The sequence below is a fragment of the Ranitomeya imitator genome, chromosome 6, assembly GCF_032444005.1.
Source record: "Ranitomeya imitator isolate aRanImi1 chromosome 6, aRanImi1.pri, whole genome shotgun sequence".
In the NCBI taxonomy this organism is placed as follows: Eukaryota; Metazoa; Chordata; class Amphibia; order Anura; family Dendrobatidae; genus Ranitomeya; species Ranitomeya imitator.
The window spans coordinates 25007299-25025267 of record NC_091287.1 but is presented as its reverse complement, the minus strand read 5'-3'; the positions used below and the strand labels follow the sequence as shown (position 1 = coordinate 25025267).

General features: G+C 41.7%; 1 protein-coding gene across 11 annotated transcripts in view; it reads left to right on the top strand.

Moving 5' to 3' along the window:
• Window positions 1-17969, top strand: part of PHF14 (PHD finger protein 14) — a 263915-nt gene that overhangs the window by 26079 nt on the left and 219867 nt on the right. For 10 of the 11 annotated variants that reach the window (XR_011313935.1, XR_011313933.1, XR_011313934.1 and 7 more), the window contains exons 5-6: window positions 5255-5414; window positions 10586-10697. Coding sequence is in view for 8 of the 11 variants with exons in the window: in XM_069729337.1 (XP_069585438.1) it covers window positions 5255-5414; window positions 10586-10697 (272 nt within the window). In the remaining 3 variants the exon portion in view is untranslated. Of the gene's footprint in view, window positions 1-5254; window positions 5415-10585; window positions 10698-13276; window positions 13537-13688; window positions 14711-17969 lie in introns of those variants that run through there. The other variant, XM_069729338.1, reaches the window with a different exon arrangement.

Sequence of the window (17969 nt, the reverse complement as noted above, 5' to 3'; positions counted from 1 at the left end):
AGGGTGGATTAGTAATTGTTTTCCCCGTGGTCTACGGTAGATGGGTAGATTAGTAATTGCTTCCCTGGTGGTCTAGGGTAGATGGGTAGATTAGTAATTGCTTCCCCGTGGTCTACGGTAGATGGGTAGATTAGTAATTGCTTCCCTGGGGGTCTAGGGTAGATGGGTAAATTGGTAATTGCTTCCCTGGGGGTCTAGGGTAGATGGGTAGATTAGTAATTGCTTCCGTGGTGGTCTAGTGTAGATGGGTAGATTAGTAATTGCCTCCCTGGTGGTCTAGGGTGGATTAGTAATTGCTTTCCCCGTGGTCTACGGTAGATGGGTAGATTAGTAATTGCTTCCCTGGTGGTCTAGGGTAGATGGGTAGATTAGTAATTGCTTCCCTGGTGGTCTACGGTAGATGGGTAGATTAGTAATTGCTTCCCTGGTGGTCTAGGGTAGATAAGTAGATTAGTAATTGCTTCCCTGGTGGTCTAGGGTAGATTGGTAGATTAGTAATTGCTTCCCTGGTGGTCTAGGGTAGTTAAGTAGATTAGTAATTGCTTCCCTGGTGGTCTAGGGTAGATAAGTAGATTAGTAATTTCTTCGCTGGTGGTCTAGGGTAGATGGGTAGATTAGTAATTGCTTCCCTGGTGGTCTATAGCACGGGTTCATAACTTGATGCCCAGGGGCCACACCTTACCTGCCTTGCCATTTAGTATGGCCCCCAGCCTTCATTCTACCACAGTTGACTGTAAAACGGGAAAAAATCCAAACGGGGAGAAATTGTGAAAAACAACTGTAATTCTGACATTGTTTTTGGGGAATTGTCTTCACAGTGTACATTTTGTGGTAAAAATGACCTCGCAATATGATTCTGCTCATCAGTACGATTCTGGCAATAGCAAATATGCCCACTTAAAAATGAACCAAAAGTTTCAAAAATGTTGGGTTTGTGTCGCTATTTTGAGACCTGTAAAGTTTTTATTTTTTTGGCCGATTTTTTTGCAGGGCAAGACAGTTTTTGACACCATTGTGGAATAGAAGTGAAGTTTTGATCACTTGTTACGGCATTTTTTGTGGAATTGCTTGATTTTTTTTTTCTTTCCATTTACGGTGTTTACTGATCAGATTAAGTTTTATATTTTCATAGTTTGGACTTCTTCAACTGTGGAGATACCAAATACGCTTGTATTTTTCTTTTCTTTTTTTTACATTATTTTTAAAGGGGAAAGGGGGATTTTATCTTTTTTTTTTTTTTTTTAAGTTTTCACAGTATTTGTTATTCCCCTTAGGGGACTTGAAGCTGCTGTTGTCTAATCCCTTATGCTATTGCATTGTTGCATATAGCAAAAATCATGGTCTCCTTTGAAGCCTGCTCTTTCAGATGAGCCTGCCCCTGCTCAACTTTAGGCAGGCCCTGCCCCTGCTCAACTCCAGGCAGGCCCCGCCCCGGCTCAACTCCAGGCAGGCCCCGCCCCTGCTCAACTTTAAGCAAGCCCCGCCCCTGTCAACTCCAGGCAGGCCCCGCCCCTGCTCACCTTACCCTCCCTGCTCAACTCCAGGTGGGCCCCACCCCCGCTCAACCCCAGGCTGGCCCCGCCCCTGCTCACCTTTAGAAAGGCCCCGCCCCGCTCACCTTCAGGCAGACCCCTCCCCTTAGGGGACTTGAAGCTGCTGTCGTCTAATCCCTTATGCTATTGCATTGTTGCAAATAGCAAAAATCATGGTCTCCTTTGAAGTCTGCTCTTTCAGGTGGGCCCAGCCCCCGCTTAACTCTAGGCAGGCCCCGCCCCGGTCAACTCCAGTCAGGCTCTGCCCCCGCTCATCTTACCCTCCCCGCTCAACTCCAGGTGGGCCCCACCCCCGCTCAACCCCAGGCAGGCCCCGCCCTCGCTCACCTTCAGGCAGGCCCCGCCCTCGCTCACCTTCAGGCAGACCCCTCCCCTCACTCGCTCCCGCTAGTTCCCTCTTCCTTACCCGATAAGCATCCATCTATCATCTCTCCGGAAACCACTTGAATTGACAGATAATTCTGCTGCTATTTTCTGTTCCAAAAAGCAATTACAAGGGTAAAGTCACAACATATAATTTCAGAGAGAGCAGACGAATAAAGAGCGTTTGTGTGCCGGACAAATTAATATCAAATCGTTCAATTTATGCATTCATGTTTCATTTCTTTTATTAAATGTTAATATTTCCCAATTACTTTTCCCTTTTATTCTCGTTTTTGTGCTTGAGAGGAAAATAAATGCTTTTCAACCTACGAGCAAAATGTTTTCATTTCGAGAAAAACTGTTCTCATTTAGTAAAAAAAATAAAATAATAATCATAATGTGAATGACTTACTAAATCTTTAGCATTGACATTCTCATGTGTTTTTTTTTTTTTTTTTTAACTGAAGGGGTGAAAGTGTTCACAAGCTGACTGCCCTCACTAAAGGGCACGATGCGACTTCTCCTGTCCTGATCCCGAGATACACACGCGGACAAAAGTGTTGTTGCCCTTCTGATAAAGAAAGAAAACCCACCCTAGTCACTGAAATAACTTGAAACTGACAAAAAGGAAATTTCAATATCAATTAATGAGAATCAGACTTTGCTTTCGAATTTTGGCTCAACAAAAACATAAAAAAAACTAATGAAAATGATCCAGACTAAAATGATGGTACTAAAGAAAAAAAAACCCTGAAAATTGTAAATAATTTGACCATAAGAACACGGTAAACTAAGTTGTGTCCTGAAATTAGCATGTCTAACAATGATAAATGTAAGGTTATACACATGGGAAGAAGGAATCACTATCACCATTACACACTGAACGGGAAACCACTGGGTAAATCTGACAGGGAGAAGGACTTGGGGATCCCAGATAATGATAAACTTACCTGGAGCAGCCAGTGCCAGGCAGCAGCTGCCAAGGCAAACAGGATCATGGGGTGCATTATAAGAGGTCTGGATACACAAGACGAGAGCATTATACTGCCTCTGTACAAATCCCTGGTTAGACCGCACAGGGAGTACTGTGTACAGTTTTGGGCACCGGTGCTCAGGAAGGATATAATGGAACTAGAGAGAGCACAAAGGAGGGCAACAAAATTAATAAAGGGGATGGGGGAACTACAATGCCCAGAGAGATTAGCAAAATTAGGATTATTTAGTCTAGAAAAAAGACGACTGAGGGGCGATCTAATAACCATGTATAAGTATATAAGGGGACAATACAAATATCTCGCTGAGGATCTGTTTATACCAAGGAAGGTGACGGTCACAAGGGGGCATTCTTTGCGTCTGGAGGAGAGAAGGTTTTTCCACCAACATAGAAGAGGATTCTTTACTGTTAGGGCGGTGAGAATATGGAATTCCATGCCTGATGGCGAACTCAGTCGAGGGGTTCAAGAGAGGCCTGGATGTTTTCCTGGAGCGTAACAATATTGTATCTTACAGTTATTTAGGTTCTTTAGAAGGACGTAGATCTGGGGATTTGTTCTGATGGAATATAGGCTGAATTGGATGGACAAATGGCTTTTTTCAGGCCTTGCTTGCTGACTACGTTACTATGTTACAAACTCGTAATGTCAGTCACCTAGTTACAAAGTGAAAAGTAGTCACTGTGCTGTTTGGTATCATGGTGAGTACCACACTGAACATGGATCTAAGAACGCTAAGGAGAGATCTGTCTCCAGAGATTAGAAAGAAAATTGTAGACAAATATGGTAAAGGTGAATGCGATGAGACCTCTCCAAGCTGCTCGATGTTCCTCTTTCTAGGATTTGACATATCTAGGATCCAAGAAGTATTGTTTGTCCTTACGGAGAGTGACATGTTAAGCATGTCGAGATGTGGAGACTTAAAGCCGCAACGTTCCTCTGGGAAATAAGCAAATTGTCTCTTCAGAGAGGAAGAGTTCTAGTCCTCTTCCTCTCTGAAGAGACATATTATCAAGAAATCTGAGGTCTTTGTGACTGTAGCCGACCTCCCTGGACGCGGCCGCAAGAGGAAAACATGACAAAGTGAAGAGACGGATAATACGAATGGGAACCAAAGAGCCCAGAACAACTTCCGAAGACATTAGAGCAGGTGATAATTTAATCACCTACACAAATAATGAGTTGGTGATTAAATTATCACCTGTGCAGTACAAGGAAATCCTGAAAACATGACCTGTTTGCAGCCCTCGAGGAATGCAGTTTGACACCCCTGCATTAGAGGAGAACTCCAAGGTCAAGGTCCATCAGTGGCAGATCGCACCGTCCTTCGCTGTCTTGGACAAAGTGGACTTCATGGGAAGACGAGGAGGAGGAAAGCAAATTGTAAAAAAGCGAGACTGGAATTTGCCAAAATGCACATTGACAAGCCAAAAAGCTTCTGGGAGAACTTCCTCTGGACGGAAGAGACAAAACCGGAGCTTTTTATGCGTGACATCAGCTCTAACTTCCCAGGCGCAAAAATGAAGACTGCAGGTCGTAGGTCATGGGTACGCAACAAGATAGTGACCCTAAACACGGCTAAAAACACCCAAGAATAAGAGCAAAGCATCAGACTCCGCTAAAGAGGCTTCTATGACCCTGATCTGAACCCTTCAGAACATCTGAGGAAGGAGCTGAGACCTGCAGCCTGGAGAAGACCCCTCCACACCTGAGACACAAGGAGCCGTCTGCTCACGAGGAGCGGCCAAAATACTGTGGCAGAAGTCTCACGGAAATTACTCGCCTCAATAGGTCATGCAGCAAAATGAGTACCATCAGTTTTCTCCACGCCATTCTCCTTTTAGTTTTTTTTTTTTCTTCGTTTTTTTCTGTTGAAACAAAATTAAAAAAACAAAAAACCAAAGTGTGATTCTCACTACTGATACTCAGCAGATTAAATCTGAAAATTCGTCTTTCGCTTTTACATTATTTCAGTGAGCAATATGGGTTTGCCTTGCTTTACCGGAAGATAGCAACAATTTTGTCCACATATGCACATCTTGTATATACTCCACTGGATGTATTGTGTGCAGAATCTATTATACCCCAGAGCTGCACTCACTATTCTGCTGGTGCAGTCACTGTGTACATACATTACATTACTGATCCTGAGTTACATCCTGTATTATACCCCAGAGCTGCACTCGCTATTCTGCTGGTGCAGTCACTGTGTACATACATTACATTACTGATCCTGAGTTACATCCTGTATTATACTCCAGAGCTGTGCTCACTCTTCACTGTTAGAAGGTAACCTTTCTTTGCCCTGGCTTCCCATGTCTTTGAGCATTATTCTCTTTGTTGCAGGCTGTTACGGTGTTGATGGGGAGAGTGATTCCATTATGAGCTCGGCCTCTGAAAACTCTACTGAGCCCTGGTTTTGTGATGCTTGCAAGTGCGGTGTGTCTCCCAGCTGTGAGCTCTGCCCCAACCAAGATGGTATATTTAAGGAGACCGATGCCGGAAGGTGAGCCGCTCGTCACTTGCATGTGATACTGTGGTGGGAATGTTGGCTGCTGGTCAGGTTTGTGGTCACCGCTGTACTGAGTGACTCCTCCTTAGCTGCATCGCCCGGTGGACTCTAAGGTGGTCTGCAATCCTTATTTCTTCTGCTGTTTCTCATGATGTACACAGCAGCGCGGCTTGTCCTGGCTCAGTGCATCGAGGGCTAATTTGCATTACAGTCTGGGCAAAATTACAAACAGAAAAAAAACCCTCAGCATAAATGAGTACATCCCCTTTGAAAAGTAAGATTTTAATCAATATTTTACTGAACACAAGGACAATTTCCAATATTTTGACTTCTGAGTTTCATAGAACTTTTCTCTTAAACCCATAACATGAAATTCAGGGCACTAATGTAACTTCCATGACAAAATCTTCTCTTTTACTCAAATTAGTTGATGCAGAAATGAGTACACCCCACATCGACCACTGCTACATCTAGGATTGTGTGTCACATCCATGGTTTTTAAGGACAGCACAAAGTGTTCTAGGCCCGGAATGAACAAGTTGGTGACATATTCCAGCATCTAGCTTTCTCCAGAATGATCTATAGAGCCTGGATGCCGGATGGAGAGTGAGGACAGCTTGTCTCTTTAGAATTCCCCAGAGCTATTTCGGTTGGGTTCAGATCAGGAGACTCTTGGCCACTGAGTCTCTGTCACCTTGTTTTTCAAAAATGCAACACGTGTTTTGTACCATGGTCATGTAGAAAAACTGCTCATCTACCGAGGTCATGGAGTGATGGCGACATCTTCTCTGTCACTATAGAGCAGAACATCTGTGAATTCATGATCCCATCAGTGACCTGTAACCCCCCCCCAAGCACCAGCAGTGTTCCAGTAAGGACGTTGCCACCACCATGTTTCACTGTAGGCACTGGCCATTTTTCCTTGTACTCTTCACCTCTGCAACACTATAAAGTTTGAAAGCCTTCAGTTCCAAAAACATGTTCCTTGGTCTCCTCATCACTCCAGAGTATTCAGTCCCAGTAGGCTTTTGTATGTGGACATTTGTGCATGGGCTTTAGGAGAGGCTTCCGTCATGGACAACCCCTGTGCATGCTGTTCCTCTGCAGTGTTGCTATATTGTCTTTCTGGAAGCACCCCAGTTTGGCTTTCTACTTCTTTAGTTAATGGCTTTAAACTTACATGTGGATTTTCTTTCCTCTTCTCATCAGAAGATGCTCCTGTTTAAATGTTAACTTATGTGGTCAGCTAGAACATCTCGTGATGGATGCAGTTCCATCTGTTACATTTTTGTATCACTTTTGCTCCAGTATATTAAGTGAAGCTTAATATATTAAGTGAAGCTTTCACCTTTCTTGTGTAAAGGAATTATTTTCATTATCAGTTCCTGTGACATTTCTCTTCCATGTGGTGCCATTTCAAACAGCAATAAGTGAAGTTTTACTTAACTACTTGTAGCTTTCACCTTTCTTGTGTAAAGGAATTATTTTCATTATCAGTTCCTGTAACATTTCTCTTCCATGTGGTGCCATTGCTAACAGCAATAAGTGAAGTTTTACTGATCTTCTTGTAGTTTTCACTTTTCTTGTGTAAAGGAATTATTATCATCATCAGTTCCTGTGACATTTCTCTTCCATGTGGTGCCATTGCTGATGGCAAGAAATGGGAAGGATTTTCTTTAAGCCTCTTTTATAGTCCCTGGTCTGCTGGACACCTGGGTAATGAATAATTGCTTACCTGCTTTGAATTCTTCTTAATTAGAATTTTGCAATCTAAACTTTTAGATTTGCTCTTAAAACTTTTTGGAGTGTACTTATTTTTGCAACATGCTCTTGGATGAATTTCTTAGGAAAATTTTTCTTTTTTGGGTGTGCAAAATAATAAATCTTGTTTGCAATCAATGATCCACACTTGTGGGGGAGTATTTTTTAGCACGGTGTCCCATAGATGATGTTGATTTTGGAAGGAATCTAAAGGTTTTCTGACAAAATATGTTGAAGTGTGCTTATTTATGCTCATCGCTGTGTTTTTATATAGTTCTGTGTATATTGTTTGTTTGTGTGTGTTATGTTTTTTTTTTTTCCCACACTATTTCCTTTTTGTTTTGTTTTTTTTTTTACGTTGGTCCGGTTACTTTTCTGATGTGGATTCTGATCCTCGTTCACGGTCTAATTCAACATCTGTCATCATAGCTGTAAGTGAAATAGATGAGAAAATAAAAGGGAGGATTATTCTTCTCTGATTACCCAATTTGTCTTAATTACATGATTTTGGACCATGTGCCGCCATAGCAAGCAAGCAAGCAAGACTACTCGGCGAACAGCCGATGGCGCATCTGCGCTCATATTAGAAGACTCTTAACATCACTTCTTTTAATATGCTACTTTGTCTTCTTTTAAGAAACTATTGCCATTCAGTTTAACACTATCGAAAGAATAGTAAAAAAAAAGCAAACAAAGCAAGTATATAAACACATCAACGCTACTGAATTACATTCTACTCACATCTGCATCTTGGCTCCAGTTTATATGAGCAGATGCCAAATTTGCTCAAAATAGTTTCTCTTGCTGCACTGTAAAAAACAAAAAAAAAAAAAATTATAAAAAAAACAAAACAAATAAAAGCAAAAGGCTAAAAAGGCAAATGATAAAAACAAAAACCTGCGATAAAATTTTTTAATACAGAAACTACCAAATATAAAATAGAAAAAAAATTGCTCAAACCATTAGGAAAAATAAAATAAAACCAGATAAGAAGGAAAATGATTTAAAGACAAAATACCAACACTTACGTAAAATAAGGCACAAATGTAATAATACATTTGTCCCAAAAGATCGAAAAATTAAATGTTTAATAGAAATGTAACGGCAGAAGAAAAATATTAAGGTAAATGCAAATAAAAAGCTAGAGGACCAAAAAAGGAGTAAGAATAAAACAGACCTAAAATTAAAAAAAAATATAAAGTAGAGAGAAAACGAATTAAAGGCAAAAAATCGCAAAAAAGGCAAACTGTTTAAGAGAAAACGTAAAAGAAAAGAAATCACATGGAAGAGGAACAAAATGAGTTGAAGCCTTATGAAAAAATGAAGAAGAAAAAAGACAAACTATTAAAAGGTAAAATCTAGGAGCGAATAATAAAATGTTAAAAAGAAATCGAAATAGTAAGAAAAGAAATAAAACGACATAAAAGGTAACAGCAAAATGGACAAAAAAGGAAATTTTAAAAGAAAAAAAAATATATAAATAAAAGAGAAAATACTATTATTTGGTAGGAAAACAGCATTTGTAATTTTTAGTCCGGGCAGGCCGCGCAGAAAGCCATTGGAAGAAGGTCAGTAGGAAGGATTCGGCCAGCTGGTAGGTTTATCACAGTAAACTCCTACAGAGTGGAGCAATGTAGCAGCGGAGCGTGAACAGAGCGTGCACATTAACTAGAGAAGCAGCTGCTGGTAGATGTGTATCTATATACTGAACTCTGCAGGATACGGACCCGGGCTTGGATTAATCTCCAAAAGCAAAATCTCCCCCCGCCCCGGCTGTTGGGTCTCGTCTTATTACTAAGGGGCATTAGGCCGTGCTTTGGCGCCCATCGCGGTTCTCCTCGTAGAGATACGTATTCTGCTGCATCATTTATCCAATTGTGTGGAACGTCAAGGAAAAATTACATTTGGGCCAGGACACGTGTCAAGAGTGGAAGCAGACGGTGCTTTTTTTTTTTTTATCATCGCTCTAAAATCTGCTTTGAACGATCATTGACCCCTCCGGTATTAATAATAATAGAGCTCCGTGTGGACTTTGATATCCAGGACCCTGGGATTGCATCGGCCCAAGATCACAATGGCTTTGTTCACATGTTGCATTTTTGCGGTATTTTACAGTATCGGCAAGCGCTGTGAGATGTCAGATATCTCCTGCACACACAGGGTTTTTTTTTTTTTGCTGACTGAATTGGAAAACTGCTGCGTTTTTGAAAACTACAGGATGTAACTCGTTTCAGCATTTTTTTTTCACCCATTGAAAGCAATGAGTAAGTGCCAAAAACACAGCAAAAGCCGCAGGTATCAGGTTTTTGAGCGACACCATAAGTTTTAGAATATTGTCTACTGGAAAACGGGAAATAAATTCTAAGTGCGGTGAAATTGCAAAAAAAAAAAAAAAATTCAGTTCCACAGACCCCAAACATGACTAGGTGCTTTTGTATTTAAATGGTAGAAAAAAATACAAACTTTGGTGTAAAGAAAAAAAAAAATAAAAGCGCCATTTTCCAATACCCGTTGCGCCTCCATTATTCGTGATCTGGGGTCGGGTGAGGGCTTATTTTTTGCGTGACGAGCTGGCATTTTTAATAATAGCATTTTGGTGCAGATACAATCTTGTGATCACCGTTATTGCAATTTAGCGGCGACCAAAAAAACGTAATTCTGGCACTTTGAATTTTTTTCTCCTGACGCCGTTTAGCGATTTGAGTTAATTTTTTGCTATATTGATCGGTCGATTCTGGACGCAGCGATACCAAATATGTGTATGTTTATTGTTTTATTTTGAATGGGGCTTCAGTAATGAATATGCGGCTCCACCCCTATGTGAGTCCATGTTCATTACTGTAATGAGCGGTTCTGTGTGAGTGCTCACTACAGGAAGAAGTTGTCAGCGCCCAGAGAACCAGGGACCGCGCCAGGAGCAGGTGAGAATTATTACGCATCTGCCGCTCCCCCTCCCCCGCTGACCCTGGGGTATGACTCGAGTATAAGCCGAGAGGGGCAACTTCAGCCTAAAAAAAGGGGCTGAAATTCTCGGCTTATGCTCCAGTATATACGGTATTATATTTTTTCCTTTGTTTTTATACATATATTTTGAGAAAATGTGTGTGTGTGTGTGTGTGTGTATATACATAGATATATATACTGATATATATATATATATATATATATATATATATACACACACAGTATATACTCAAACAGTATATTGCTCAAACTTTTGCTCAAAAAATTGAAAAAAATATAATAAATAATATATATATATATATATATATATATATATATATATATATATATATATATATATATATATATAATTTTTTTTTTTTTTTCTTCAATTTTTTGAGCAAAAGTTTGAGCAATAAGATAAAAAAAAATATATATATATATTTTTTCCCTGTTTTTAGGTGGGTCCACATTGTTTGTGCTCTATACGTCCCTGGCGTCGCTTTCGGAGACATTGACAAATTACGTCCGGTGACACTGACAGAGATGAATTATTCGAAGTACGGAGCAAAGGTAAGTACAGGGAAAAAGTATTGGCCTGAAAAGGTTTGTTTTTAAAAAAAAAAAAATGCCAAGGATTTAAGTCTTCATTTTTTGAGGCACACTGGTCTCCCTCTTAACCCCTTCCTGACCCAGCTTGTGTTTGATTTTTGCGTCTCCTTTTTCCAACAGCTGTAACTTTTTCACCCTATTGTTGGACAGGTTGTAGTTTTTGCACCATTGTACCATATCATGTACTGAAAAAACAGGAAAATAAAGTCCAGGTGGAATGAAATGTCATCACGCGAATGTACTTTTGGGTTTTGTTTTTACAGCGTTCATTGTGCTGTAAAAATGACTAGGAGACATGATTCTCTAGGTCATTGCAATGGGCTAGTTTTAATAGAATCCCTGTTTTCTGTCCTGTAGATGTATCCGTGCTCAGAATGCTGAGCTGTGTATAACTCCGCCCATACCACTGATTGGCTGCTTTCTGACAGAATACACAGGAAGCAGCCAATCAGTGCTGGGTGGTGGGGTTATACACATTAGCTGGACTGCCTGGCATGTGAGACCTAGTCCTGTAATGATAATCTTCTGCTGCTAAAATACTGCTTATATTGGAACTACTTTTTGCCCTTAAATTATGCTCTCAGATTAAATAGAGATTACCTGGTGACCGATTCCCTTAAAAAAAAAAAAAAAAAAAGCAATTTGTAGAAGATAAATTTGGTTTGTGTCATTCTTGTCAGTGCGACCGGGTGAGGGCTTAGTTTTTCTCGAACTGTTTTATTGATACTGTAGTAGGTTATATATGATATCATCACTTTCTATTGCATTTTTTGAGGGGAGTATCAGTGAATGAAAAACAGCATTTCTAGCATTTTTTTTTTGCTATAAGATTTTTAATATGTTAACTAATTTTAGATTTTCATAGATCAGAGTTTTTTTTTTTTCTTTTTGGATGAAAAAGTGGGATGAATAAAACTTATGCTTTTTTATATTTGCAAAAATCTATTTTATTACAATTTTTTTTCCCGCCATTGTTTGTACTAAACAATCGCTTGTTCTAAATATTACAGTTTTGCAGTATAATGTAAAGCATCAATCTCCTGTGAAACCCAGCCACAAGCATAGGAGCACAAAAATGGCTACTCCGGGGGGCTTCAGTAGGCCCATGACTGCCAAGGCAATTCATCTGCACCATTCATTTGCATTGGGCATCGGAATGGACCCCCACTGTGATTTGTACAACTTACATGTCGCTGTAAAGCTACGTTCACATTAGAGTTGTGCGGGGCAGCGTCGGCGACGCAACGCACAACGCATACAAAAACGCATGCACAACGCAGCTTTTTGTGACGCATGCGTTCATTTTTGCATGATTTTTGGCGCAGAAAAAACTGCAACATGCAGCATCCTCTGCGCCCTGACAGTTGCGCCAAAATGACGCATGCATCACAAAACGCAAGACAACGCATGACCATGCACCCCCCATGTTAAATATAGGGGCGCATGACGCATGCGTCGCCACGGCTGCGCCCGACGCTGCCCCGCACAACGCTAATGTGAACGTAGTTTAAGAGATTGATGGCAGCATTTACATGGTTAAACGGCACTGATCGGCACTAGGTGTCATTGATGCTTTCAGAGGCAGGTGCCGGCTGCATGATACAGCAGGTGCCGGCTGTATATAGTACGAGCTCAGCTCTCGCGCATACGACATCCGCTGGATATTGGGAAGCGGCTAAAAAGGTTCTCCCACCACTAAAGGAACACTAAAGGAGATGTTTTTGTCCCAGACCCCTCCCATTTGTCAGTCTTTTAGGATTTTAGCTTGCTCCTGAAGCAAATCATCTTGTAGAAATCCAGAGAATCCATGGGTTGGTCGGTCATCTGCTGATCAGGGTAATTCTTTTGATGGTCAGCAGCTGATGGGATGTGGCCTAACAGTCGCTTGTGTCCTACTACATACAGTACTAAAGGGGAGGGAAGCTCCTGCTGCAGCCAGTTGTCTTACGGCCAGATTCAAGACAGTGAGAAAGGAGGGAGGAGAACATGGTTGAGCTTCCTGGTTCACAGAGAAGCTTTGATTTTTCTATCTTTTGGTTTTAAATTTTTGTAATATAAAAAGATGAAATCTTCTATGTGTGTCTTAGGCTACGTTCACATTAGCGTCATGCGACGCAGCGTCGCCGACGCAACGCACGACGCATCGGAAACGCACGCAAAAATGCACCTTTTTTGACGCAAGCGTCGGACGGATGCGTCGTAAAACGCAGCGTTTTTGGTGCGTTTTTGTTGCGTTTTTACAAAAAACGCAGCGTTTTACGACGCATGCGTTGTCAAACACTGATTAGATCTTTACACACAATTTAGTGTCTAGACACTAGATAACACCACCAATGAATAGAAGAGGGTGGGTCTAGTGTCTAGACAATCGATAATGCCACCAATGGGTAAATGGGGGTGGGTAGTGTTATATATACCCCGGCATAGATTATTTCCAACCATAGAGCATCAAGATGGATCGTTCCATGGAGAGTATCTACCTCAATTTTCAGCTGGAATTAACCCTTGCTATTGCTTATGCTATTGCCTGTCATGAACAGAGGAAAAGAGACAAACTACGGAGAAGGAGTCGTCGGCGTTTTTGGCTACACCCTATAGTGGAAGTCCGAGAGAGTCGTGGAGCCTACCATTGTCTGTTTGGCGAATTAAATGAGAACCAGGACAAATACTTTGAATACACCAGGATGTCAAAAGACAGCTTCCGATATCTGCTGCGTCTGGTGGAAGGAACCATTTCCAGGCAGGACACGCAGCTCCGTAAATCGATTTCCCCTGAGGAACGTCTGCTGGTGACTCTACGGTACGTAATGGAATGTGAAGGATTTATATGTTCTTGCCATTTTTTAAAGTAACGTGTTTTTGTTTTGTGGGGTGGGGGGATTGTTATTAAAAATGAAAAATTCTTTCATAACAATTTTATTAATTATATTTATTTATTTTTCTTCTTGTCAGTTTCCTGGCTACCGGAGAGACATTGAGATCACTGCATTTCCAGTTTCGGATTGGAGTCTCAACACTGTCGGGTATTATTGCCGACACTTGCCGCGCATTGTGGGACAACCTCCGGGAGGAATTTTTACCCATCCCTACAAGAGAAATATGGCTTGCCAACGCCCAAAAATTTGAGCAAGTGTGTTCTTTCCCTAACTGTATTGGAGCCGTGGATGGGAAGCACATTAGGATTACCAAGCCTTCAAGAAGTGGATCTCTTTTTTTTAATTATAAAAAATACTTTTCCACCGTGCTGATGGCAATTGCAGGTGCGGACTGCAGGTTTCTCGCCGTGGACATTGGAGCGTTTGGTCGTGCAAATGATTCACGGACATTTAAGGAGTCTGATATGGGCCGAAGATTGTACAATAACAATTTTAATTTCCCCCATGCACGACCTCTTCCCAACACCGACAGCCCGGCCCTGCCATTTGTTGTTGTTGGTGATGAGGCTTTTCAAATGAGTGGCAACCTACTTAAACCTTACTCAAGTCGTGGGTTGGACCGCACCAAAACTATATTTAATTATAGACTGTCCAGGGCCAGAAGAACTGTGGAGTGCGCCTCTGGCATCCTGGTCTCCAAATGGCGTATCTTAGGATCCGCCATAAATTTGAAAATTGAGACAGTGGATGAGGTGGTGAAGGCGTGTGTGGTTCTCCACAATTTTATTATTGATAAAGACAGAGTCAACGTGGAACTCGATGAACCCATACCAAATCCATTGCCTGATTATCAAGATCATCCTCTGCGGACAACTGTGGAGATTGCTCATATGAGGGACCAATTTGCTGCATACTTTGTTTCAGATGTTGGCCGTGTTTCATGGCAAGATCAAATGGTTTAATTCTTCGTGTTATGATGCCATGTAAACACCGTGTAGTCCATGTCATTTAACCATCCTATGTTTGGTTATTGTTATAATGTCCCCTGATTGTATAATGCGTTGTGTTTTGAAATAAAGTTCTTGTGCCTTTCCGTTTTCACCAAACAAATCTCCCATACGTTTTTCCATAGTAATAGAATTGTAAAATCCAATTTTATTGAAAGTAATGTGTGTCACACAAAAATTGTGTGTTCCATAGTTTTGACGTATAATTACATAATCGGCTCCCACCTTGTCAACCATTTTTAATCCTGCAGACTATTTGCATATGGAACCTGGCTAGACAAGGAGGGAGACGATCATGTTTGCAAAACTCTACAGAGTTAACACTATTGTACTCAGGATGATAGAATTTGTCCAGAGTAAAATAGTGGCGACACTGTGAACATTGCTTCCACCTCACCTGACCAATAATCTTAAGGTACATTAATAAAAGTATTACCCAACGATACCGACCAGTGATATGACTGGATCGAGATCGTTGTTTAGTTGTCGCGTGGTTGCTGGAGAGCTGTCACACAGACAGCTCTCCAGCGACCAAAAAAGAGCAAGTCCCGTGTAATCTGGGTAATGTTATGAAGCGCTTTGCCACACTCACGATGTTTACCATTGTAAATGTAATTTAAAAAAATACAAAAAACCCTTACACTCCGGTGTGTGAAACGTCCATCGCCGTCAACTTCCCGTACTGTGCCAGCCCTAAAGCACAGCACAGCGTTTATTATTAAGTCAACAGTGTGCTCAGCTTTACGGGCGGGAATCACAGTGTCAGTGCGGAAAGATGACGGCGAGGGACGTGGTAGACACCTTTTTATATTTGTGGGGTATTGTTCACTTTTTATTTGACTGTTTAAAACAGTGCGCTAGTAACCCAATATTCCCTTGTTTAAAACAAAGACATCGCTGGATCGGTCTAAACTCGCCGATCCAACAATGACCGCGTCTGATCAGTTACCCAAAAAAAATTCCAAATCATTCGCTGACACCAAAAAACTCACAGCAGGGGCTCAATTGTTTTACGATTTCAGAAAAGATAACGTTGGTTACACACAAAAACCAACTTTATACTGAAATTCTTGTGTGATGGTACATTGTAAACTTGACATATTGAGCAATGCTGTTTGTGTTTGTAACATCTGAGTACAATGAGCGACAGCCCTATAAAACAATGAAAAAAACAAATTGATAAATATTGTCAGACATTGCACATCAGGTGTTACAAAGACAAGATTTGTGTATACGGCGCAAGGTGTGATTTGGTGCAAACTTTATTTGAGACAATAAAAACTAATTTTTAAAAAAAAACAAAACATTTATTTAGGGTACAAAAAAAAAATAATTGGGAAATGTTATTAGGGGGTACCAACATCCGCAATTAAAGGGGATTGATATCCCACACTTTTTGGGGGTGTTGAGGAGACCGAGGAGGAGGACGAGGGGGAGGAAGCAGCATACTCTATCACACTAGACGGGATGCCGACATCAATCCAGGTAGTGGATGGTGGTGAGATTAGCAAAGCAGGAGGTGAGGGAGGAGGAGGGACGACCAGTGTCCTTGGCTGGCTACTCGGCTCCGGGTAGACCCAGGCTGTGATGGTGTACTCCTTGTAGACCCAGGCTGGGTAATGGGTGTGCTCCGTGTAGACCCAGCCTGGGTACTTGGTGTGCTCCGGGTCGACCCGGAGTGTTTTCTGGTGGTACTTTTGGGAGCAGCCATAGCCAAGGTCGTAGTACTTGTCGTCGTCGTCTTCTTCTTCTTCTTTTTCCTCCTCTCTCCCTTTGGGTGTGGGTCGGCATCCCGTCTGTGTCCCCTTGAAGGCCTGTCAGGCTCTGAACTTTGGGACTCTGTTCTGTGGTGGCGGTGGCCCTCGGCACGCGGAGCTCTGTGGTGGTGCTCTGCAGCAGGAGTCGGAGTCATGGCAGCCAGCGATGGTACTGCGGGCATATTTGTCGCTGACTGCATGACCCGAGCCTGCTGCAGAGCACTGACATATAAATTGTTGCAGCCCTGCATGACCGAAATCTGGAGTTCCGGCGTAAGATGTTCAACCATGCCGTTGTGAATGGCAGTAAAAAAATGTTTCGCCGGCCTCGAGAGATCCGTTTCGATGTTTTCAAGACGCCGTTCGATATTGCACATTTTATCGCACAGCGCCTTGAAACCATTCTGAAATACGGTGCTCAGATGTAAAAATTCGGGCATGGGCGCCCTGTCCGAGGCCCGCTGACGCTGTCGGGAAGACCCGAAGGAAGGAGCGCCAGAGGCCTCGGCCAGGGGAACATCTGATGGACCGGCTGCCGGTTCGCCAGATTGTGGTGGTGCAGACCTGCTCTCGCTGTGGGATGGCTGCGACTGTTCAGATGGCGCTTCACAAAGGACCGCTCCAGAGGGTCGGACAGTCTCGCAGGTGCTGCTGTGTGTTCTGTGAAAACATAAGGAAACCATTAGTATACTAAATATCACATTTCACATGCGTCATTAATAAACTTTACCGCCAGGTATCCATTGCCGCCATTAATATTAACCTATTTTTAATATTGACACTGCATATGCACCACAAATATTAAAAAAAAATGCATTTATTTATTCAAAAAAGTCACCCATGGTTGTGGTTTGCAACGCCAGACAATTATGCTTACGTTGGAATTGCCATGACGTCACGGTCATGTGACCGAGACGTCATCACAGGTCCTGCGAGCTGATCAACCATGGGAACATAACCTGCCTTGCAGTAGAAGGTATGCCGTATCTATTATATTTTACTTTTTTGTGTATAAAAAATCGGGGATACACCTGGATAGGCACTATACTACTCCACTATGAAATATTGCCTGGGCATGGCCAATCTACTATCTTTCTGTGTTCTGTATACTTCAGATTTCAGGGAAATAACTAGTAAGTCACGCTCACCATTGTAGTAATCCCAGAAGGGAGCCGCTGTGTCAAGTGTGAGAAGACCAGAAATGAATAAAAAATTCTAGGTCAACGAGGCGTGAAAAGTAAAAACAAAATACTTTATTCACTTCAATCATAAGCAGAGGATGAAACATCTGCACAATACAATAAAAACACTATCTACGCGTTTCAGGTCGGATGTTCCCTGTCTCCTGAAACGCGTAGATAGTGTCTATTGTATTGTGCTGATGTTTCATCCTCTGCTTATGATTGAAGTGGATAAAAGTATGTATTTTTTATTTTTCACGCCTCGGTGAGCTTTCCTTTTTTTCTTCATTTCTATACTTTGTACTTGCCAAAATAAATGGCTGGGCAATAAGCTACATGGCTGGAATGTAGTATGTGAATATGCATGTTGTAAAAACTAGGTGTGTGCATAGGTACTATACTTACTCTCTGC